This window comes from Podarcis pityusensis, assembly GCF_964106645.2.
Source record: "Podarcis pityusensis genome assembly, chromosome: 2".
Classification (NCBI taxonomy): Eukaryota; Metazoa; Chordata; class Lepidosauria; order Squamata; family Lacertidae; genus Podarcis; species Podarcis pityusensis.
This window is the reverse complement of record NC_138029.1, coordinates 79,729,276-79,754,325: the sequence shown is the minus strand read 5'-3', so window position 1 is coordinate 79,754,325 and position 25,050 is coordinate 79,729,276. Positions and strand designations below refer to the sequence as shown.

Sequence of the window (25,050 nt, the reverse complement as noted above, 5' to 3'; positions counted from 1 at the left end):
TTCTGTAGGGGTCTCTTTTTGATGCACTTCTAATTCTGCTGGACCGTACAATTGCTGAAGAACATCACACATGTGACATTGACACACAAACCCCAATTGCCTTCGCAGGCTGGCGCCTCCGGGTCCAAGAGTCTGTGACACGGCCCTGACTAGCAAATTGTGGCTTTCCCATAGTGTCCGAACTGGGCCACTACTAACATGAACTGCACAAGCTGCTGTCAGCATATACAGAGCAAACAGTTCCAACATCTGCCAGTGCAAGCATATCCTTAGTGAAGCTGCTTGGGTGTTATGGAGCATCCTGCCATGCAAAGTGTTTATTTGGCTTTCTCTTCGTTTGGCTTATTTGGTCTGTTTCCCTTTGTGGTTTTTTTCAGGTTGGAAGTCCTGAAGCACCAGCTTCCTTCGCAAGGCAGCTCGGACCAGAAGACAGCAGTGGCTGGTGGCCAATATGCCTCATCAGTTGCACAGCGAGATAGAAGTTCACCCACTGGAGGTGCAGGGATGTCAGAGAATGGTATGGAAACTCGGTGTGCATGTGGTACAATGGTCACCAGCTTGGATGGCTTTAAAATAGGTTTAGACAAATTCATGGAGAAGGCTGTCCATGGACCAGCCATGCTCTGCCTCCATGATCAGAGCCACTAATGTTTCTGAATACCAGTTGCTGGAAACATCAGTAAGGGAAAGGGCTCTTGTGCTTGGATCCTTCTTGCAGGTTTCCTACAGGCATCTAGTTGGCCACTGCGAGAACAGGATGCTCATCTAGATGGGCCATTGTCCTGACCCTGCAAGCTCTTTTTATCTTCTTAAAGGAGTGCACCATTTAGACTGAGCCATCTTTTTGAGCGGCCTTTTTGTGAGGGGACCATATTGTGTGGTGATCTTCTGTATTAGCTCACGAGGAGGCAGCTATCCCAAGGAGCAACATAATGTTCCCTCCCAAAAAGATGGCAGTTTCATTTGCACCGTCTTTCTTGGGCTGGATAGAATTCTCTTTTCACCAGAACTAGCTGGGGCAATTTAATTCTAGTGGGTTTCTTCTGGCTTGCGAGCATGATGTGCTGCTGCTTGCTTTCAGATACTGGCCATGAACTTCAGGCACTGTCTGCTTCAAGAAAGCATTTTTGCAGTCCTTTTCCGAATGTAAAACGCATTTAGCACATTATTCATCAACCACATTCATAAAGAGAGTGCTCTGTGTTTGTGAGTCTTTGCCTGTTATCTGACAGGCGATACAGAGTTCTTACTCATGTATACAGGTTCACCAGAACTGCCTCATTAATATTTTTCCAAAGCAGTGCTAGAGAGAAAAAAACACTTGCAGTATTCCACCGCCACCCCTTTTCCAATTTGTTCCCCATTCCTCCTTTGAAATGCATTGGAGGGTTTCATGTGAGTTTATGCCACTGCAGCAAAGTGCCCATGGCGCAAGAGCTCCTAAAGGCTCCCCGGGACGATCTCATGTCACAGTGCCTCACTTTGAAGAAGGACCCTAGGTCATTTTCTCAGAGAGTCATTTGTCATCAGCACTTCACTGTGGTGGCTTATGCTGTTTAAAGTTTAAAAATGACTTGGAAAACTTTTAAACAGTTGGCAGCAACCATTCTAGTCAGCAACAGACCGCTCCATGGCCAGCAGGCATATCCTATCCCAGCTGTCTCTGCTGAGCACAGGACAGGCCGCTGACGGCAGGACAGGGGGAGCAGATTGGCTGGTGGAAGCAGCAGATGGATGCCAACCAGTAACAGGCAGCCCTGTGACCAGCTGACAGCCGTGTGTGTGTGTGTGTGTGTTTTGTGAGGAAGGGCGATGTTACCATCCACCACCCTTCCCAATCCACTAAGAGGGTATCCTGAATCAGATCATAGTTCACCACTTTCTGGGAAAGCTAGAAGAGTCTAAGCTGAGTCCCATTTCTCTATGTTAAAGCACTGCTTTAACAGCTATTGGCAGCCCCTTCAGTAGCTGAACACATTCGTGCAGAAGTGAGGAGTATCTCCTTGAGTAGTAGGTGGGAGACAGGATGAAGCACAGAGGGCAAGACTGTTAATAGGGCAAGACTGGAGCATGATGAGAAATGTGTATGTTATAAAACGGATTACATGTGCTCAGTTTTATATGGGAATCCCAGACAGGCTGAAATCTCAAGTTGATACAGCTCAGTGAGTGGGATTTTACTTCTTTTCCTGTCTTTGTTCCCCCATTGCTAACTTAAGTTTAGTAATCTCACTGCCAGCAACAAGAGCAACATTTGAGGAACTTCCAGACAGTGCATTTACCATTTTCAATAGTTATGATTCAAGCTGGTGTTTGAGTTTTTAAAAAAGTGAAGCCCTGTGCAGGAATAAATGACAGGAACAACACTATCATCCATTATCTGCCTCAGTTCTTTCTACTGAATGTAAACCTTGGTAGGGAACCATTTCAGGAACCACAGCAGACCTAGCATGCCTTGCCTTGTTCCCAATAAAAGGGAATTGCTTCAGTGACACTCAGTGACAATTACATTGAAGCCATTTCCTTTTGCTGGCAGCAAACCTGTGTAAATTAGGGGTTGTACACTCGTTGCATGTGAATAACCGTACAGACATACAGCTTAACGACTTGTGTACATGGGAACACAGATTGTACACTCTTTGAATGTAAAATGGCAACACCCTTCTAGCTATTTGCATAAGAAGAATCTTCAGACTGTGCTTCTGTCTGAGATGATGTAGCCTAAAACTAAGCTTAAAGTTTGGTGTGCTTTGACTAGCTCCAGAGCACAGACATGAAAGTAAGGAAACTTTCCCCAGTCTTGCGGGATGAACTACATTTTACCACAGTGCAAATCCCACAGTGCTTGCCTCTTTTGGTATTCCCTTTAGCTGCTGTTAATTCTTGCAGTCAGACAGAAGCAGTGTCAGTCAGCTTAAGAACTAATCCGGAGTGACAAGGTACTGTATCTGAAGGAGAGGCTTGAAATCTAAACGTTCAGCTTCAAGGTCATGCCATGTCAAACGAAGTGAAAAGCGTCGGCATAAACAACTGTTTGGTAAATGGAAGACTTGCAAATGAGAAATAATAATACTGGATCATGTCTTTTAGCCTACTGTGGGCTAATGCGGTCAGCAGTTTGCAGAACAAACTCATGCAGAAAAGATATTTCCATTCTTGGGCAGGGGTGAGGGACAAGAATGATTGTTTAGCTGTGCAGGCAGGGAGGCTGCTTATAAGTTCATGCCTCCTGCGTGTTTGTAAAGAGCTAATCTGGGTGTCTACTGTACCCCAGCGACTCCTAAAACAAAAATGTAATCTTGGAGGTCAGCCTCATCATTGGCTTGTGGGTCAATCTTCTCTGCTTGATCCGCCATTGACCATTCTTCTTTGAACTCTTATTACCAAGAAATGTAGACTGCTGCCTGGAGCATTTTAAACTGATCTATCGCCAGGGTGAGCTGGCAGATGATGGGGATGGGGCAGCAAGGTACTGGGAGGACAGAGTCGTGAATGCCACGTAGTCTGCCCTGCTCTGCCCTTCCCAACCTTGCCTACTGCCCTCTGGTGCAATGGAAGATGCTGCAAGTACTGAAATAAGATTAAACTGCAAGTCTGGTTGGCAGCTGTACATGGAACTGGGGTGGGAGCAGGGGAGAGCTTGCCCTTTGCCTCAGGCAGCAAAATGTCTTGAGCCAGCCCTGTCTATCACAGCTAGAAGAGCAGTGAGGATTTGTGTAGTACCAAAAAAGAGAGGATTTATGAGGGAAAGGGAGATGTGTGGGGGAAATTTGCATCCATAGCAATAAGGATGCAGGCTTGTAGTACAGTACTCTCACTCTGCTCTTTTCTGTTGTTATCCTGCAGCCCTGCAGTCAGTTGTTTTTTAAACTCCTGCTACCATGTTTCTGTGTTTGCTATTAATGAAGAGTTGGGAGTTACATTGAAATGGAAGGCTGTATTTCTTCAGAATGACACTCCCCTCCCCCCCCCCCCCGCTTTGTGCTATGTCACTTCCTGGCAGAGGGCATGTTCCGTGAAATGATGTCTTTCCCCTGTGCCACCGACTTTGTCCTCCTATCTGAGTTTCTGACTCTCTCACTTAGTTTCGCACACTTAGCCTGTGTGTGTGTGTGTGTGTGTGTGTGTGTGTGTTGTTGCAGTAGAAGAGGAGGAAAGTTTACATGACACAATAACTTCTTTTCTGCTAAACTGGTCAAACTGTATTGGCTTCTTGTTCATTTGTTTGTTTTACAACAGTGCCCTCTCCTGGGCAGCATGAAAATTGTTCAGCATGTCTCATCGCTGGCAGCAAAATATGCATAGGAAGATATTAGAAGTCACCCCCTTCCCCCCCACCTTCCACTACCACTCTATGCTGCTTTCTCCGTCAACCCAGCCTTGTGCCATCTCTTTTAAATGCCTGTCAAACAATTGGTACAAAACAACAAGCATGTGACATGATCCAAGAGGCTTCATTTCAAAATATCGTAGCTGAACATCTCTCACTGCCCACAACACTAGTCATTTATTTATTGCATTTGTAGCCTAAACCTTTCACCAGGAGGCCTTATGGCAGCATCTGCTATAAAAGGCAGTGAAATTGCAAGAACTGTACAAAACAGCAAAATGAGAATGGCCAATAAAACAACAGGACCAGAGAGTGAAAACTAGATAAAAGCAGTAAATAAAGCTGTTAAACTGGGTCATAGATATCACGTAAAGCAACAAAAGAACTAGGTGGAATTTGGCCCCTCAAAGTTAGCAAAGGCAATGCCAGGCCAACATATTTAGGGAAGGAGACAATTTTGTCACTGCCACACACAAAAAAGACTCTCCTCCAGCTGGTCAACTAACCTCTGAAGTCAGGAACACCCAGAGAAGGGGCTCTGATATGGTCTTTATTATGCTTGGAGTGAGACCTTACTGTTGTCAATTGACATTGTCCATCTACTGTTGTCAACCCAGCCCTTGCAGACACAGTTCTACTTTAGATTCTCATTATTTCATTGGGTTCCTAACACTTTGCCTTTCCATTTGGGAGCCTTATATTCTCTGTGGTTTCAGTCTCTTTCTGCAGATGGATCAAACTAGCACATTTTTGAACCTGAAATGTAGAAAGATGCCATGAATATACATGCACATCAAATTCCACAGCTCTGTCTTAATGTTAAAGAGAGGCATCAAGTGTCAAACCGGCATAGAAAGAAAAAGGGAAAAACACCAAACAGGCTCGTTAAAGCAGAAGCCCCGTCTTGCTCAGCCAAGTACTGAGCAGCGGCAATGCAGGTGACGGCTGATGGAACTCATTCTTTTAGCATATGTGGCAGAGATTCATCTCTCGAGAAGAAGGCTGTTTGTATTTCCCTAGCGACACGTACTGTGATTAGCGGAAAAACCTAGCACTCCAGTTTGCAAAACAGCTACTTGTGATGAATGTGTGAGTAATGGCCAGCAGCATTCTTCCAACTCCAGTCTGTAAGGAAATACATGTCTATAAAGCAGGCAATTATCTTAATCCCTCAGCCTATTTCTTTCTCCCTTGTGAATACACCCACATAGCCGGAATTGGAGTGACACTACCTAAAAGCTGCAAGCCTCTCCTCCTTTGCGAGCTTCTGTAACTTGACAGCGTTGCAAAAATACGGTCCTTCCTCTGTGTCCCCACTGCGGAAGCTCTGCTTCACACCCTGCTCACCACTTGCTGCCCCCCCTGCTGCACTGACTTTTCTGCCTGCTCTTCTATTGCCTCACCTTAATCCTCTTACCTCTCTTCAGCATTCTGCTGCTACAGAACATAGGAAGCTTCATTGTACTGAGTCAAAGCCATCGGTCCGTTTGTTGCACATTGTCTACCTTGACTGGCAGCAACACTCTAAGGTTTCAAACAGTAGCATTTCCCAGGCCCTATTGAGAGATTCAGGGATTGAATCTGGGACATTCTGCATGCATGCAAAGCAGACACTGTACCACTGAGCTTCCAACATAATTCCCTTCTCTCATCACTCTGACTATATCACTTCATAAACCCCTACGCCGGCTCCTTATCCACTACCAGATCCTGCACAAGCTTCTTGTTCTTATCTTTAAAATTCTCCATGGCCTTGCCCCACTCCTTATTGTTATTTTATCTGTTTGTTCTTATATTCTGACTTTCGTTGCATTTAGAGGGCACTTCCGGACATTTCATTTCCTAATCATTTTTGTGCTTTACATAGCCTTTCACATACTGCAAAAGCAACCTTTGGAAATCTAGTGGAAGTTTAGTGCTCGTTTTTGTGTCAATTCATGTGCTTTTTGGGAGGGCTAGTTTTACAGTATGTTTCGGATCTGGGGGAAAGGTTGGTTTATATGAAAAAATGAGAAATATGTATATATGAGAGCATGGGGACAGGATGTGATGGCCGTGGGCAGGGCCAAGTACTAGGATTTGGTCCTATACTGGAACAGGGCTGAGCGGGGATCCATTCACAACCAGGAAGCGTTCTCAGACTCTTTTTGGCTTGCCACTAGTAGACTCTGATGCAGAAGCTGACATAGTATTTCACTTCCTCCTGAGCAAACTCCACTGTAATGAATGGGAATGGTACTTTAGTGTGCCTTCCATTCATTTGCAAAGGGCTTAGAGGCAGTTTCAGACATATTGAGCCAACTGTTCTTAATTAAGAAAGTGACAGGAGCTTGGGGAGTATTTTTTTTTTTTTTAATGTAAGAGAGTCATCATTTTGGCTAAGTCTTCCCAAGGGGAAGTTCTCTTCTATCTAGTAATGAAACTTTTAGCATTTCTGCCAATTATTCATTTAAGATTACCCACTTGATCTTGCTTAAATTGAATCTCATTTGAAACTACTGTTTGAAGAAGGCGTTACGGTGAGTGCTGCTAGATTTTAGGAGGAGGTTGTTCTTTGTTTCCAGGGGAAGAACAAATGTTTCGTTCTGTGGAAGGCCAGGCTGCTTCTGATGAAGAAGAGGAGAAATGGTCAGGGGAACAGCAATCCCAGGTGGCTGAAGTGAAGAAACTCCTCGCTAGACTTCCCTGTTGCAGTAGCGGGTATGTCCCAACAAGAGCTTTTGTAGGACACTTCTTCATTGTCCAAGAAAGCTACTGGGGGCAATTAATGATGTATCGCAGGTACAGTTGCATTTGAAGCAGAACATGCAATATGGTTGTATCAAATCAAAAGGGTGGTAGTACACTGAGTACATCAGTGATTATCCCCTGTAGTTGTAGAACATATGTTAATTAAATCCATCCGATTCAAGTAGATGTTAGGGATGAGAACTGAGCTTCCCACACTGCTTTCCCTGGCATCTACAAGGTTCAGATGGTAAATGAAATTAATCTGATTCTACGCCAGAGAGTAATGCCAAGCCCTATAATATTAGACAGCATAGCAGCGCGTTCGGGGAGAACTGTGCATGCAAGCCAAGGTGTCTCTGCAGCTACCACTGTAGTCACTCACGCAACTCGACAGGCAAGCTGACCTTAAACACGAAAACCAGCTTGCCTGTGAAACCCTGTGAGCTGCTGCTGCAGAGAAACTTCAAAGATATCTCCAGCTGCATGCCCCATGCCCCATTGTCTAAGCACATAACTTTCTGGGATTGCAACCACAATTGCATTCCACAATTTGGTGAAGAAATTCTTTTAAATACAAACAATTTCTTATTAGTTCTAAATGCCACATTTCATTAGCAGAATTCTTTCTCATGGCCTATTTTTCATGATTTCAAATGGTGGAGATTTCACAAGTAATATTATTATTATTATTATTATTATTATTATTATTATTTATTAAATTTGTTAGTTGCTTTATCTTGACCAGGGCAACCCAAAGGCATGCTTTCATTTCTTGCCTATGCAGTTGAATCCTGTTTTGTTTCAGAAAGGGATTTTGTTCCCATGGGTGCACAGTTCAAATATTTTATGCTGTGCAACGAAGGGCATTCATTTCTAACTTTATGAAGCTACAGTGGAGAAACACACAGTCACTGGAGTCTTTCTGCCCACAGGTGTGATGACACAATTCTGAAGAAGCTGATGGCCTCCTTTGGGAACATCAGAAAGGACGACCGTGAGAACACCATTGTGGAACTAGTTAAGCGACTCTCAAAGTTAACGGAACAGCTTGAGATGAAAGGGCAAGAAGTGAAAACACTGGGAACAAATATGGAAGAGGTAGATGTGTGTATATTATACCTTTTGGTGGGGGGGGGGGCAAATGCAGTGTGTCACTGCAGACTGGCTGGGATCCAATAGAGTGCACAAATATTGCTGATCTCCTTGTTTTGTCTCTGATCACAGCTTCTGTCAGAAGTGACCTCCAAAAACCCTTCACATTTCAGGAGTTTTTTGTCAGGAAAGGGGTTTCAGCTGGAGGTGCTCAGAAGCTCTGCCCTGCATGTTCACTTTTTGCATAGTATCGGGAGCAGCTGGCAGAAAGGGCCACCAGGGCCACACCTGGCTTCCCAAGTACTATTGTGGCTTACCAGGAGGGGGGAGGTGGCGGGGAGTTTGGTGAACTGGTGGAGCCAATGCAGCACTTCTCCCAGTGCATCTGCATCGTGCCAATCTCCCAGCCACCCCTTCCATCACCTCTCGCCTTTGCCCCCTAGTAAACCACAGCGATGCCAGTGGTAGGAGGATAGGTGCATGCCACTCTCTCTGCTGGCCTCTGGATCACAGCCAATGCTAATCTCTATTTCTGTCTATGTCTTTCTCAACAAAACTCTGAAACGCGTAGGGCACTATCTAGTGAATTAGATCAGCCAGCTCAAGGACAGAACTTGCCCTCCCTCTCTTCTCCGAGAGAAATTTTCTCTGCACACACACCCTCCCAAATCTGTTTCCCCAACTCTTTTGGAATAGATTTGGGGAGGGCACAGGGTGTGGAGGGGAGAGAAGAGGGAGGGGAACGTCCATTGCACAAGCAGAAATCTTTGCACTAGTGTAACTGTCTTGCTGGATATCACCCACGTTCTCTTATGACATCCTCCATAGCTTGCTGGCAGAGAGCTGTTGCGTGACGCTGTCCTGCCACTGTGGAGTGACACAGTATATATTGGGAATGTATATTTGTATGTAGATACAGTAGATGTAAATAATAGCTTCAGCAAGAATGCAATATGAGGCTGCTTCGGGCATGTGTAGGTTGAAGTCCCAAAGCCCAGTAGTCTGTCCAATCTATGCTGATTACTGTTAAGAGGCAGATTTCATGCCTCAAAAATTGGAGGGAATGATTCAGTTCTCAGAATTTTCAAATGGTCTGTGCATCTTGGACTATGTGTATACAATTTTATAGTGTAACAGTTATGAAATCCCCCCCCCCCATCAGTAAATATCAAGCATCTCTGAACCTGGAATAAAATCTAAGAGTGGGCTGAAATAGCCTCCTACTCAATTATACATAAAGCTTTTTAGTTAATATAGGAATTACTGCCAGACTGTCACTTTCTATAGGCAGTTTGCTAAAACTGTACCTAAATGGCATGGTGTGCTCTTATTTATGCGTTCAAAACCGTACCTTTAAAGGCTGTTCAAACAAATGAAGCACAACAAAATTCCCTTCAGCTGCAGGCTGGCCAAGAGTAACAGCCACATGTATGGATCAATAATTGATCCAATCTAAAAGTACAAAGGCCAGGAGATGAAAAAGGTTGTTAACTTTGATTCCTTTTTAAGTATGCTCCAGTACGTAGCAGCAGTAAATTCAAAGAGCTGTCCTCCAAAGAAAGAGCTTAATGAAGGTGTCAGGTCATAAATGATAGATTGAAGAAAACATTAGTAAATTTTGAAGATAAGTTGATGCTTTACCAAGCCGAAAGTGATAAAATATTGCCAGTGGCATAGAGACTAATACGTGGCTTTTGCTAGACAAATGAATCAAAAAGCGGAGTTGCTTTCATCCACCAAGAAGAATGCCTAATCTTTATATAGGCAAAAGCAATTGGGCATAAAAGCTGCTCATACACAAACACTGTCTTTGCATGGAAGAACCATGGTCGTGTAATAATATCAAACCATGGTTTGGTGGTGTGTGAATGGACCCAGTACTCACATGTGCACATCCTCCTCCCTCCACCCACCACACTCTCATTCCCTTCCTCAGTTCCAATCTTGCATTAAACCATAGTTTGATGTGGCATCCACAGTGGGCAATCATGGCCAAATCAAAAGTGAAAGAGGGGGCTAGAGCGGGAGAGGGAATTAAATGGACTGGGGCTTTGATCATGTAGCACCAAACTAGGGTTCCATTATATCAGAACCAATCTGTTGTCTTTATTTCAAAATGACCTTAAAGGTAAAGGGTAAAGGGACCCCTGACCATTAGGTCCAGTCGTGGCCGACTCTGGGGTTGCGGCGCTCATCTCGCTTTATTGGCCGAGGGAGCCGGCATACAGCTTCCGGGTCATGTGGCCAGCATGAGAAAGCCGCTTCTGGCAAACCAGAGCAGCGCACGGCAACACCGTTTACCTTCCCGCCGGAGCGGTACCTATTTATCTACTTGCACTTTGACGTGCTTTCGAACTGCTAGGTTGGCAGGAACAGGGACCGAGCAACGGGAGCTCACCCCGTCGCGGGGATTCGAACCGCTGACCTTCTGATCAGCAAGTCCTAGGCTCTGTGGTTTAACCCACAGTGCCACCCGCGTCCCATGGATGGACCTTATGCAACATCAGTTCTATATTCAACCATATTGTAGAGCTGCAATCCAGAAAACCAATTTTTAAAAACTGTGTGCCTCCAGTGGCTGTTGGAGGGAATGTGCTTTTGGTATTTGGGAGGAAATGGGAGTGCGGTAGTAGTCTAAATAGCCCTTTCTAAGCCTTGCATAAACCTAAAGGTGATAATCTGGATTGTGCTTCAAAACTCTCTGTTTTCCAGTGGCAATTGTGGTGTAATAGTGGCTTTCAGAGATGCCCATTACCAGCGTATGTGGATCCTGGCCAATTCCAATTGCACTTCTGCCACCAGGACCTTTAAAAATCTGTAGCAGCAACCATGATTAAAAGGATGAGAAGCATTACCATCTACATCCAGCCTGTAGTGTTACATAAACTTCAAAGAAAATTATGAACTTGTGGCTGCAGCACAGTTTGTACAATAATTACAGCACCATTCAATAGCATTGATCAAGGAGAAAACAAGCTGTGTGTGTCCAACATGATAAAGACCCCGAGTTGCTTTGTGGAATTTCTTCATTGGTTCTGAAAAAGCAGGTAGCAATTAGCTTCTTGATAAGCTGAGGACTAGTGGATACTTGCAAGAGAGCTCGTAATTGCCTTTGTTTATCTGTTCCAAACAAGGAGAAACAGGCGGAGAATAGAGAACACTGTGGAATATTCACACAGTCAAAGTAAGCATGTGTTGAATTGAAGCTCAAGAGATCCGACAGCATGGCTAAAGAGGGACACAGTTTTTGAGGGTCTTGGTGTGTTGTCCTGTTAATTGCTTCGCGTGAAGCAAATGCAGTCCTCCTGGCCTCTCTGGCTGGCATTTGGGACTCTGTCCAGGCCAGATCCTTCTACAGACCACTCCTGTGGTTCCACCCTATCTGCCTCTCCTTGCTGGGGACAGGAGAGAGATTCAGTTTGAATAAAATCTATTGGATTTGTACTCTCTGAAACAATACGCAAACCAAACCAAAACAATCCATCAAAATTCACGCATATCCAGGTTTTGCTATGTAGTTCTCCAACCAATGGGTGTGTGTGTGTGTGTGTGTGTGTGTATGGGAACATTAGTGCACAGGAATGAATATATTACTTTAAAAACTTACAAACATGCATCGTATTAGGAGTGATTGCTTGCAAAAATACATATGTTAGTAAAAAATGTGTTTATTAGGATAAATATGCACAAGTGCCGTGGAATTTTCATGAGAGTTTTTTTTCGTTTTAAATGAAAATTTCCTGCAGAAATGTGGAGAACTGATTTTAAGATTTGAAAAATGAGAAGCGAGAGAACCAAAACAGGCAGTCTTGCATCCCTAGTCCCTGCCTACCATTGTGGGCCCCAGGAGATGGTCCATAAATGTGAGAACACATCCTTTGGTCTGAAAAAGGTTCCTTACTACTGGTTTAATGGATAGAGGGAAATATAGACTTTGAAATGGATTCTGGATTTGGGGACACCTCTCTTGTAATGTGTCAGTAGTGAATAGGAAAATAACCTTCCTAGACCAAGTTGGGGGGGGGGGGAGTGCAGTGAAAGTAATCTACCGCAGAGTCACACTGTTCTTGGGAATCATAGCTACTTCCCTGGAGGCGAATCTGATACAGACAAACGCTGAGGGCAACTATTTGTTTATGTGTTTCGATGCATTGGAAATGCATGTGGAAATGGTAGTGCAGAAATCACTGTTTGGCAGATGTCCTCTACCCATGCTGCAGATTGACAGAGGAGCTGAGAAGGAGCATTTGCCCTAGGCTAAGACATGGTTTAACAACCTTGGAGGCCTGTGAGGCACATTTGACCTGTCACAAAGTTGATTTGGAGCTCTTGTGCAACCAACATGGTTCCCCTCCCCACCTCACTCTAAATTGGCCTTTTTGCAAGAAGGAAAGTGATGAGGAAATGCATTGGAAAGCCTGGAACAACAGTTGCTTGATGCAATGTTGTCTAATCTTCCTGCAAACATACCTGTGGGTGGGATTCAACTGACGAGCCCCACTAGTGGAAGCCCACACAAGGATTTATGCTAGTGCAAGGGGGCATACCCCCTCTCTTCCCCCTGTGCTCCTATGTTGCACAAATTGGCTCCACAAGGGTCAGGTGAGCCCCTAAAACAACACAGGGGAGTGGGGGGATCATTCCATCTGGCAAGCTTAAATGCTTGTGCTGCTTGAATTATTACCACAGCACTATGTTGGATACCTCCCCATATAAATGCTGAATAAACAGCTTGTCTGGAAGTGTCCTCATTAAATAGGCAAGCTGTCACAGTTTTGGGGAACATATTTCTCCTTTAAAAATAATAATGACAGTATTGCTTAAATAGAGCACGAACTGGTCCATGTTCAAGAGCATTGCCCCATGATTCGCTGTTAAACTGAATGGAACTTGTGACCACACAGAAGATTCAAGATGAAGCTTGTGTGTTGAATTACAGTGGTACCTCGGGTTACAGACACTTCAGGTTACAGACGCCGCTAACCCAGAAATAGTAGCTCGGGTTAAGAACTTTGCTTCAGGATGAGAACAGAAATCATGCGGCGGCAGTGGGAGGCCCCATTAGCTAAAGTGGTACCTCAGGTTAAGAACAGTTTCAGGTTAAGAACGGACCTCCAGAACGAATTAAGTTCTTAACCCGAGGTACCACTGTATTCAGCACAGGTGCCAAGATTCAGTGGAATTGCTCTGCTTCCTGCATTTTAACATTAACACTGCAAACTGCACTTACCTGGAAATAAGCCCCATTGAATTCACTAGGACTTACTTCTGAGTAGGTATGGTTAGGCATGTGCGCGTGTGAAGGAAATGAATATTTTGGTGACAAAGATGTTTACTTAGACCCAGCTGGGTGGAAGTAGGTATTGACATGACCTTCAGTTCAATGAAGCCCTTGACTATGTTCTTAAAAGAAAGAGGCAACCAATTCTAAAGTGCATGTTTAACTTGATCACACAGGTGGTCCCCCCTGAAGTTAATGTATATGCCAATATTTTCTCTCCTGCTAAATGGTTCATACACTTAAACTTTAAGCAATCAAAAGTGTTTCACAGGAGTGCAGTGAAGCATGTGTTTAGTTAAGTAAGGGCTTTGCAAAATACTAATGGCTCAAGGAGAATGGAAAACACCAGCTGAGATCTTGATTTTATTTCTGCTACAGCGGAACCACCAGGCATACAGGTGCAATAAAAGCCATGGGACAGAATTGGTGGTGGAAGAGGTCAATCCTATCTGTATTGCTTCCTTTTGAAAATATATGTGAACCTACAAGGCACACTCAGAAAACCTGAAATCCCCAGACGATCTTGGCTATGTTAAACAGCCCATGAAATTCCCTATTTATTTATTTATTTATTTATTTATTTATTTATTGTGTATACCACCCTTTATCAAAAGATCCCAGGGCGGTAGACAACATTAAAAACACGTTGCAGAACATCCGTGATAAAAACACAATAAAAAGCATACTGACAGGCAGCCTAATAATAAGATAGTCATAATAACAACAGTCCTCTCCCAAATACTTTTACAAGCCATAGATTATTTAATAGCCTGGGTAAAGAGGAATGTTTTTGCCTGGTGCCTAAAGACATATAATGATGGTGCCAGGTGAGTCTTTCTGGGGAGAGCATTCCACAATCAGGAAGCCACCACAGTAAAGGCCCAGAATGCGGATCTTTGCCTTTACTTCCTACTCACTATATCCTTTAGTGACACTTTCCACTTGGCAAAATTAAGTTCATGTTCATAATGGGCATTTACCGCTGATTAAAGAGTTGGGGAATACATTTAATGCTTGTGCTCCAGTACTTTTCATGTCATCTATCGTTGTCCAGATGAAAGGCCCATTGCTAGGGGAACTGCAGCAGAAGTTGGAGGAGACTGAATTGCTGAAGATGGAGATGCAGATGTTGGAGACAGAGAGAGTAAGGCTGTCCCTGGTGGAAGAAAAGCTCTTGGATGTTTTGCAGCTGCTTCAGCAACTTCGGGACCTGGTATGGCAAGAAAATAGTGGGAGGTAGCTGAGAATCTGGACCCTGACCCTCCGTATGGATACACAACCTTGTATCTTTCCATAAGCTTTCCATTAGGTGGCCACATCCAGTGTCATTTTGAGTTTGCTGCAGGAAAGCTTGGCAGCGCATGGCTGCATTAGGAAATGACAGCCCAAACATCCAGATGAATAGCTTTCCCATCAGAGATATTCATCCTCTCTCTCTCCTAAGGAAGGTTTAGTTCTGAGATTGCTTCAGATTGATCTAAAATAACTGTTAATCTGCTTCCCCATTCAGAGCAGTTGATACCAGGGCTTGAGAGTATTTGATTGGTGTGTCTGTGCAGAGGGAAAGCTTCTTGCGAGTAGCTTTCTTAACAAGGCTACTTCATGTGAACTGTCGTAGCATCACAGTTAAAAGACTGAGTTGCAAATCAGGAAGCCCTTGGTTTGGATCTCACCTCTGCCATGAATTCGCTAGGTGGCCTTAGGCACTCTTTCTCAGCCCCCACATATAATAATACTGTCTGACTTTGCAGGGTTGTTGTAAAGATTGCAACTAGTTAACCCATGCGAAGTGCTTTGAACACTTAAAGCTGCTATGCAAATGTTTAGTGTGAGTGGGGCAAAACTATACATTTGGAGAAGACCCAAGTCTGGGAAAGTGGGAAAGTGAACATCCGAAGAGGGGAGGAACTTCTCATTGCCTTGGAACCACAGGGTTGTAGAGCTTGAAGGAATCACAAGGGTCATCTAGTCCAACCCCATGCAATGCAAGAATATTTTGTCAATGTGGGGCTCAAACCTATGACTCTGAGATTAAGAGTTTCGTGGTTTGCCAACTGAGCTATTCCTGGCCTAAGTTATTATGTGATGTAGATGGAAGGAGCAATAGACAGGGAGGGAGTTCTAAATCTTCTACCCCTGCTCTCCCTTCCTCCCATCATTGTTCTCCCACCCACTGCAAGCACATAAGGAGGAGTGCAGGGAAGAAGCAGTTGAAAAGGGATTGCACACCCCTTTGATACCCTGCACGGAAATCAGCATTGTGAGAATCACAACTTCTCCAACCCTGCTTTTTAAAAAAGCAATGATAGTGGTGGCAGCTTCATCATTAGCACAACCATGGAAGTGCTAGACCTGATCCAGCATCAGTGCTGTACAAACATGCAGAAAATGGGGGTTACAATGAGGGAAAGTCTGCTCACTTTCCTGTTTTAGTTTTTTACATGTCTATATTAAAAGGTGGGTAATTGGCTTGATCAGGTTGTAAGCAGCTATCATTCTAGTTAATGTTATTCCTAAAAAAAAAAATTTTAAGAAAGAGAAAGAGAGAGATTGATTTATGTGCTAGACAGAAGCTGTGCATATCATTTTTTTTAAGTGTTTTAAAGAATATTGGAAATATCTACCCAAGCAAGGAAGGGAGCCTTCCCACAAGGTTGTATGAATGCTCATGTGAATGCATGAATTATGATATACTTGAGGGTAGGGGTAGGAAATCAATAAAACTTTAAAAAAATTATCCAGGCAGGCAAGTGAGTGGGTGATCTCATGGGATAATCTGTGCTTGGGATAATTTGCATGTAGAAGGTCCCAGATTCAATCCCAGGCAGTTTTGACCAATGTACACATTTTGCAAGCTATTTTACCTAATGTAGCACAGTTGGTATGTTAGTTGCACTACTACATTGATTTTTTATGCACACTTACTTGCAATGTGTGTATTTTTTATAAGCATTGGTTGGAGATCTGTGTCACAAAATATGGAATTTTGAAGGATGATTGTGTTTCAGTTCTCATAATTGTTTCAGGAAGTGCAAATATAACAGATACGCCTCTAAATTCAAGCTGAATCGAACTTCTCCCCATCCCTTCTCTGTGCACAATTGTTCCATCTGGCAGGCTGAAATTGCTTGTGCTGACAGAACAGTAGACACAGCATGGCATGGATTTCCTCCTTTAGTGGAACGGAAGACACATGTATTTACCTGAAAGCATCCTAGGGCATTTAGTGATCAGATGATTTTGGTTTCACCTGTTAGCACAGCAAACATATAACAAGCTGTACAAATATTATATATACAACAAGACGTTAAGAGTAGATGATTTTAAAAAGTTGCTTTCATTGATTCGTAGGACTGCAGTCATGGTGACTGTGAGAAGCAAGGTCTTTCAAAACCATTTGAACAAAGCAAATGGACCTGCTCTGGATCTGCATCTGGAGTTCACTCCTCTTGCTTTTAAATGCATGCAAAGCTGTTATTTATTGTGAATGTGATTGACTTGATGATTGCTTTATCATGCTTGAAATATGCCTCTATGCTTCTGGAGGCTCTCCAGAGTAAGTGTAGCTTTTTTCTATTATGTTAACTCGCTGCCTGGCTCGGCCGAGCCTTCATATCCTGAGTGTGGCAGTGCTTGCTCTTTGGATCAATAACAATCCCACGAAGGATACGCTATTAAAGCGCCATGACTGATTATGATTGGCAGAAAGCATTGCTGCGTTCTGTGTCAGGATTCTGTGACATGTCCCTCATTGACCAGCAGTCTCACTGAAAGTCATCTCGGCTTAGCAGACGATCCATCAAACAGTGTGTCACACCACTCTGAGAACAGTGTCATGAGTCCTGTATGCTGTCATATATTGTAGCTCTAGATGGTGATAAGATCTGTCAATGAATAGGGTGAATTACAGCACCCTGGGGGGAATGCACAGAATGCCACCACATTGTTAGGGTCTTGGGAATCGGTAAGGCTATTGTTCTCTCACAAGAAACTGAATGGCACTCTTGTAACCCTGAGGGAGAATGGTTTCATTTCTTGCTTTCACTGATGGATAGGAATATTTGAAGATGAGGGGGGCTGGGGGGGTTTCTAGACATCAAAGCTGCCTTCGAGAGGACTTCTGCGTCCTGAAAAATTCCTCACTCTCATGAGGTCCAGTCCTTGCTTCTGCGCCTCAGAGTATCTGTTGCTGCCTATGACTCATGTATTTCTGCTTTTCACTCCTCTGTTATCTCGGTGCCAGCCAAAATACAGTGGTACCTCGGGTTACAGACGCTTCAGGTTACAGACACTACAGGTTACAGACTCCACTAACCCCAAAATACCTCGGGTTAAGAACTTTGCTTCAGGATGTGAACAGAAATTGCATGGTGGCCGCAGCGGTAGGCCCCATTAGCTAAAGTGGTGCTTCAGGTTAAGAACAGTTTCAGGTTAAGAACGGACCTCCAGAACGAATTAAGTTCTTAACCCGAGGTACCACTGTAATACAGTTTGATCACATATGGATAAGCTGTGTTCAGATATCCATTGTTTCCATCCATCTGTCTCAAGAGACAATGGAAGAGTGCGCCATCAGGGGTAAAGTCAAACTGTTGGAGAGTTACAGTGCCTGCTGTGGCTGTAGAGACCAAATGGGAGAGACATGTTTTATTGCAGGTGGGACAGATGAAGGTGTCTGGTTTCACTGTTACAGATGCACCATGGCGTTTCTTCTCTCTGCACTCCTCTCAGCTGTCATTTCTCCTCTGGGCACTGCTGTGGGTACACAACCTGACTGTCTGTCTCCAGGCACTCCAGTCGTCTGCAAGGGATACCCACACAGTGGGGTTGATGTTCCAGCCTCCATGTCACATTTGTAGACATCTTTGTAATGCAGAGTTGGTCTGCCAACAGGCCTGGTGCCTGAAGCCAGCTCCCCATAGAGCATGTCCTTGGGGGGCTGGGGTACATATTCTGTGTACATAACCAAGTCAGCATAGATGTCGCTGAGACACAAGTGCAAACGTGCTGGGAATGTGGGCTTGGGAGAGCACGTCTTTGTTTGAGACTCTGTTCTGCCATGTAGTGCCCCCAAAACAGGTAGCAGGTTCACATGAGAGGCCTCCTTATATATACTTTACAAGTTTTAAAAGTGATGTGGTAGGCTAAACCCTCATGTGCGCAAAACTCATGTGCTGAGGCCATATGTGAACTGGACTCACTTATTCCATTGCAAATTGATATGCTATCCACTTACACATTTGCTTAAACTGCCATTAGTATTATGCATTAGCCCACAATCACTTTGAATGCTGTTTTTATTCCATATCCTCTGCTTGCATTCTTTGTTGTGTACAACCATGCACCCAGGTGTTTCCATGCATCATTGCATAGGTACTACTCTCTGAAACTGCGCTCTAGAATTTATCTCTTGGTCAAAACATGACAAAGAATAAAAGAATGCTAAAAATAAATCATGTTTCTGCCAGTTTATAGTTAGCAGTCTTTAGCTTTTTGTAAGGAAAAGGCACAGTACAGATCTTTTAAATAAACAAAAAAATGAATATGAGGTGGGGGTTTTTTGTTAGATATTGTATTGAGTTTCCTTTTTTGTTTAGGGAGACCAAGTTTCCTTTTTTGTTTAGGGATTACTAATGTGCTTTCTCTTTAGTAGTGTGCCTCTAAGCCTCTGTTGAAGCTAAATGTTCCCTAATATTTTGTGTTTTGAAGAACATATCTAAGCGCGCCTTGGGGAAAATCTTACTGAGCACTTTGGAATCCTGCTGTGACCCAGAACATGGTAAGCAAGTAAAGCCATGCATGGAGAGCCTTGCCATTAGGTGTCACTGTCCATAGAGCAGCAATTTGGAGGGGAACATGATTTTGCTATTGCAGTGGATGGAAGAGACTTTTCATTCCAGCACTGCCTGGTACATTCTTTTGATACCCAGAAATGGCTAGGGAAGGTATGGGGAAGCTGTAGCCATCTGGATGTTGTTGGACTCACAACTCCCATCATAGCTAGCCAACATGGCCAATGGCCAGAAATGGTGGGAGTTGGGCGTACAAGAATATCAGAAGGACCATAATTTCCCCATCCCTGAGATAAAGAGAAGATGTTACACTCCTGAGAGTCAGGGATAGGTCCAGTTAAGGAAATTCATCTAAGCACCTGCTGATAAGCAAGGTTTTCTATGAGCTCAGGCATTGGTCAAAGGATAGAGCTAATAAAGACCCCCATGACCGTTCTCTGATAGTTGGGCAAGAGAAAAGATGAGATGGGTGAGCAGCAATTAGGGCTGTAGGAAGGCAAATGAGGTAGCAACCTTGATAGAGAAGGCACCACTTCCTGTTTTTGTTTAGAGGGTCAGCATGTCTAATTGCTGTCGTAACATAAAGCAAGTTGCAGGGGAGATGCTTTTTGTCATTTGACACTTTTGGTGAGAAATAAATAAAATCTTAATTTCACCATTGCTGCGCTTTGAGAGACGGGGAATTGTTACTTGAAGACATCTATTAAATTGAAGGTCTTCCCATCTTTGAAATTACATGAAAATGGAAACATAAGTAGAATCTGCCATTAGTATGAACTTTGTGCATAACTGGAGACACCTCCCTCTCACTCAGTCTTTTTATCATTGACTGTAAGCTTTGCCCAAATCCATATTCAACCTATTCCTTTTCATTGGGGTTGTACAGATATGTGAGAAAATAGAACACACCCTCTAGGCTAATTTTTCTTCATTGCATAAAAGTTTCTTTCCTCCCTACAGTGTAACAAAAGAGAATATAGCGGAAAGTAGCATCCTTTAGTGAAGGAAGTGGGTCAGATCTTCTCTGTAATAACCTTTCATGTTCATATGCAAAGCCTAAATCTGCTGAGTCCTCTCCTCAGGCGGTAGCCCCACTGTGCATAAGCTGTCGTTACGAGAACCTTTATGACCTGATGGGTTTTATTTGATTACTTGGTTTCTAATTGCAAAGTTTTTGCATTGACCTCCTTGAGAGGGAACTGGTATGTTGCACATGGACAGTCTGCAGGGAAAGGCAGAGCTTTTCATAGAGCAAAATGGGTTGAAGAATGGATGAAAATATATGAGATAACGATTCGAAATTTAGTCTGAATGATCTAAATGCAAGTAATGGGAGGGAATTAAGGCATACAGAAGAGGTTTTTTTTTGTTTTTCATTATCTCTTTGTCTCCAACAGGGATTCCTTGTCCCTCAGTGCTAGGCATTTGGATATTTGAGCCCTTCAATACGAGTCCTTCAATAAATGGCAAATAAACTAAGGTTGTGCCAAAATCCCCTCCCTACTCTAAAAATATCCTGCCCCCTACAAAAGTGAGGCCTGGTTTTCTGTTGTTTTCTTGAGGGAGTGGCATGGAAGAGAAATTTCTTTGAATTTTTTAGGAGACTTAAGCTGAGAAGACACTATGGGAAGAGTTCAACATGATGCTAAGGTGATTGTTAGGCCAAGCATTTCCCCAGGCAGAATGACCACCCTCCTCCCCCTCCTGTGTGCTGTTCTAGGGGTTCTTCCATCCTGCCCCATTTAGGCAATTTAGGGGCCTGCAAGGGGAAGAGAACAGGAAAAGGCCCACTGCACAAGTGGAAGTCCCTTTGCAGGGCTTATGCTGATGGGGCTCCTTAATTAAATCCTGCCCTGTACCTTTAAAGCACATTCAGAACACATTTTACACTCAAAGAATTCTGGGCACTGTTGCTGGGAATTGTAACATTGGCCCTGTCTGCACTATACATTTCAATCTGTATCATACCACTTTAAACAGACATGGCTTCCCCCAAAGAATCCTGGGGACTGTGGTTTGTTAAGGCTGAGAAGTGTCAGGAGACCCCTATACACTTCACAGAGCTACAATCCTTGGAGCTGTTTGACGATCAGTCCACATTTCCAGGGAAATCTGGGAATTGTAGCTTTGTGAGGAGCATGTATGCACCTTGAATTTCTTGGAGGTCTACTGCTTTTGTCAACAGTCCTCTGTGGAGCTTACAGTGCAGTTCCCTCCTTACTTCCCATTTCTTCCCTTACTTCCCTCTCCTCCCCACTTCTTTCCCCAACAGAATTCTCTGCATCACAAATGAAAAGAAACTCAACCCACAAGCATTCTATTTTAAGTCTGCCTCATTTGCAACATCAACTTTCTTTGTACTCACTACTGCACAAATTGCATCCCGAAATCTTCGTGCGAAGCATCTGCAGGACATCGCTGGCATTAAAATTCCAGCCCATATTTCCCCCCATTTTATCTGGACTTACCCATTCCATGGAAAACTAGATAAGCTACTGTATCTATTAAAAAAAACCCATGTTGCCAATGACTGGGTTGCAAAATCTGATTAACCCATTTGCAATATTCAGCACCCGATTGGAAGCACTCACAATCAAACGTTACCAGGTGGATTTGGTTAGCAATTTTCTCTCATTGTAGTGGGAACTCAACTTTGATTTAGGCATGAGATTAATTTTACAGCCCAAAGGCTTTATCTGTGGCTATTTATTTGTGACTACAGCTTCAGGGGGTTTAGCCTTACAGCACACTGCCAACATACAGAGACAGACACATTTCAAAACTCATCTTTGTGTGTTCAAGGATGTGGATTAACTGACCACAGTGTGTGAAGCAGAAGGAGCAACCAAGATAACTGAAGATTGCTCCACTCTGCTTCACTTTGATATGAACAAGAATGTGTTCACAATGCAGTCCTTCAAAAAGTCTGCATTAAATTTTGGCAATTATGCCTACGTTTTGTAAGAAAGGACATGTTATTGATATTCATACTGCTTCGTCTTTGTTTTGTTAACCTTCCAATTCACTATTTGCATTTTTTTCTGTTTTAAAGGAAAACCACATATCATTGAAGTCTTAGATACCCTCTACCATGAACTGACTGCCTGTGAACTCATTCAAAGCAAACCGCATGAGAAAACTCCAGGTCACCAATCCTTGGCTAACTCTTTGGTAATCTCCTGTTGAGCAACAGGCCACCCACAATGCATTGTGACTGTTACCACCCAGAGGGCTTAAAAGCTACAACACCAAAGCACAAAGTTATCCACAATCCAGAAATGTGTAAAAAGCTGGAAGAATAAAAGACAATTGAAGATATGAGGAGCCATTACAGAGCCCATGCACTGTCAGCAGTGACTTGCAGTGGGTCTTGAACACATCTCTGGGGTCTGTGGCCTGTGTCTTTCTCAGACCATGAGCCCTGCTCCACAGGAAATTCCAGAAATTCAAACTTGAGACCTTATCTGTATACAACCTGTGTTCTGCCACTTGTTCATTCTCTCACTTTGAATTGTGAAATTGGGTATGATACTTCTGGGAAGTTCTGTAATCTCTCATCTAATTTCTAAGCAAGCCTTATCCAGGAGACAGCTCCTTGCTCCCAAGGATAAGTGGCACCTAAAGCCTTCATGTTATTGGTACCAGAAATATTCTGATCCGTTGTATTAAAATTATCCTGTTACTAACCCTGTAGAGCTTTAGCTTCCTGGTTATAATAAGAGAGATTAATGTTATCTGCTACATTTCAGTAGTTTGTCTTCCCTGGAGCATCTAACAGGTGTGTGTGACAGGGAGCCTTCGTAATGTACAAAGGGAAAATGAGTGTATAATGAAAACACACCAAGGTCGCTTAAACTTGAGGTAGCTATTGGTTGCTATCACTACCTATAGTCATGAAGGGACTATGTGTCCTGCAAAGGGCATACATTTGTATGGTGTCAGTATGCATGCTTGTAAACACAGACTTTATTTAATTCTTATACTTATGTCTGCATTTCTGTCCAGCCAGATACTTTATTTAAAATGGTAGCCACTCTACAAATGTAGTTTTGCTTTGATAGTAGCTTTTTCACTACTGTCGTATTGCAAATTTTAGATTGCTATATTAAATGCTACCTTTATCCTTTTGAAATGATGGGAGTAAATCTTTTTTTAAAAAATTGGTTTTTTTCTATATTACATCACAATGCAAATATACCAAAGCCACCCCCACATCATCCCCATCCCCACATAGATTTATCATTTAAATCATCAATCAAACGCAGTATTCTTTTGTCCCTCCCCCCGCTTCATCTTTTATTTCTTATACATTGCACTCTATTGTTTTGCAATTTGAATTCTGCAAATTTCAAATTGCAATACAATAAAATAAAACAAAACACCAAGAAGTTATAAAAATACAATTAAAACCCACAATGAGTATTTAATGTGCACATGCCGTGGTCCAGCTAATGAAGCATACAAACCACTGGTGGCCCAGGAACCACAGTTTGGGAACTCCTGATCTAAACTGTTGGCTGTACTGGTTTGATCCATGTTCAGTTATGCCTTTGTAGTAACTAAATTGTTAGTACATGACCTTGGTCTACATCCAGTGCACCTGATTGGGAAATTGCTTTCCATAGCAGGTGCTGCTATACCACACCAAGAACAGATTCTCTCCTGCGTGCATATCACTCAGGAACACACTTGATGCTTTTGCAGCTGAATGCTTGAACCAACTCCACTGAAAATGGTTGTGTCTTGGGCACTCCCTCCAGCATCACAGTCCAGAATTGTTGGAATCCCTGCAAAAGTTTCAGCCAAGTCATTGAAACAATGCATGGACCTAAATGCAGCCATTCTTCAAAGTTTTCTGAATTTTGCAATGCAGTTCTCCAGTCAAGTAATCTGTACAAATATACACAGCCCAGGGCAGATGAGCATAAAAATGCACATTGTAGTGAAAGTAACATACAAAAATGCATTTTATTGTGGAAAATTGATTTGCAAGCTCATATGGAAATGTGGAAAACTGAACTTCAGACTGGAAAAAATTAGAAGCCAAAAACAATGGATGTGCCCATCCCTATTCTTACCCCATTGTTCTTGAGCAAAGAAGAAATAAAAGTCAGGATGCCTTTTCTTATTTATGAAATAATGTGCAATTTTAAATAGGCACTTTCCCAGTCCTTAATGGAATAAGATTTTGGATTTGGCTGCAATAGACAATTCAGGATGCAGAAGAACATCTAATTCAAAATTAAGCCAAACGTTCCCCGGGGGAAATGGCTAAAGTCACAGACTCATTTTGAATGTGGTTTTTTTCATAAATTAGTGATGTTTTGTTTTCACACCACAGAGCAATTACTGTATAAAATACATCCTCAGCTACAAAATAGTATGCAAAACTATGACATGTGCTGACAATACTATGAGGTTGGTATGCAGATAGCAAAAGCAAGGTCATGGTCTGAATATATTTTCACTATTGTTCCTGTAACTGATGCATGTATAAACAGAGTGATATTTTGCTCAGTTGTGCATAGATAACATAGACAACACAGAAAGCTTCAAGAGAAGAAGTCATTACAGAAACAAGGGAACTGGATCTCTCAGAAAAGAGAAATATAAGTGTGTGCGACCAAATTAAGAGACCATATATTTCCCTTCCTGCTTCATGATAATATCTTCTGAAGACCAGACAGTTCCCATACCAGAAGCAGCTGAGAAAATAAGAGAACAGCAAAATGCAGCATTCAGCCCACGGAATCTGAATGCCACATCATCATATATGCTCCAAGAGCGACCCACCATGCATTCCAGATGCAAGCCACCATTAATAT

General features: G+C 43.0%; 1 protein-coding gene and 1 long non-coding RNA gene across 11 annotated transcripts in view; one reads left to right on the top strand and one right to left on the bottom strand.

Annotated features, from left to right (window-relative positions):
* Positions 1 to 23,357, top strand: part of EFCC1 (EF-hand and coiled-coil domain containing 1) — a 64,012-nt gene extending 40,655 nt beyond the window's left edge. The window contains exons 3-9 of one of the 8 annotated variants that reach the window (XM_080996781.1): positions 378 to 517; positions 6,895 to 7,030; positions 7,993 to 8,158; positions 14,488 to 14,646; positions 19,143 to 19,212; positions 20,826 to 20,875; positions 22,278 to 22,410. In XM_080996781.1, the coding sequence (XP_080852907.1) occupies positions 378 to 517; positions 6,895 to 7,030; positions 7,993 to 8,158; positions 14,488 to 14,646; positions 19,143 to 19,212; positions 20,826 to 20,839 (685 nt within the window). In that variant the 3' untranslated portion in view covers positions 20,840 to 20,875; positions 22,278 to 22,410. Of the gene's footprint in view, positions 1 to 377; positions 518 to 6,894; positions 7,031 to 7,992; positions 8,159 to 14,487; positions 14,647 to 19,142; positions 19,213 to 20,825; positions 20,876 to 22,277 lie in introns of all 8 variants that reach the window. The other 7 variants (XM_080996784.1, XM_080996779.1, XM_080996780.1 and 4 more) reach the window with 7 other exon arrangements.
* Positions 1 to 25,050, bottom strand: part of LOC308472200 — a 52,742-nt gene that overhangs the window by 16,045 nt on the left and 11,647 nt on the right. The window lies entirely within an intron of this gene.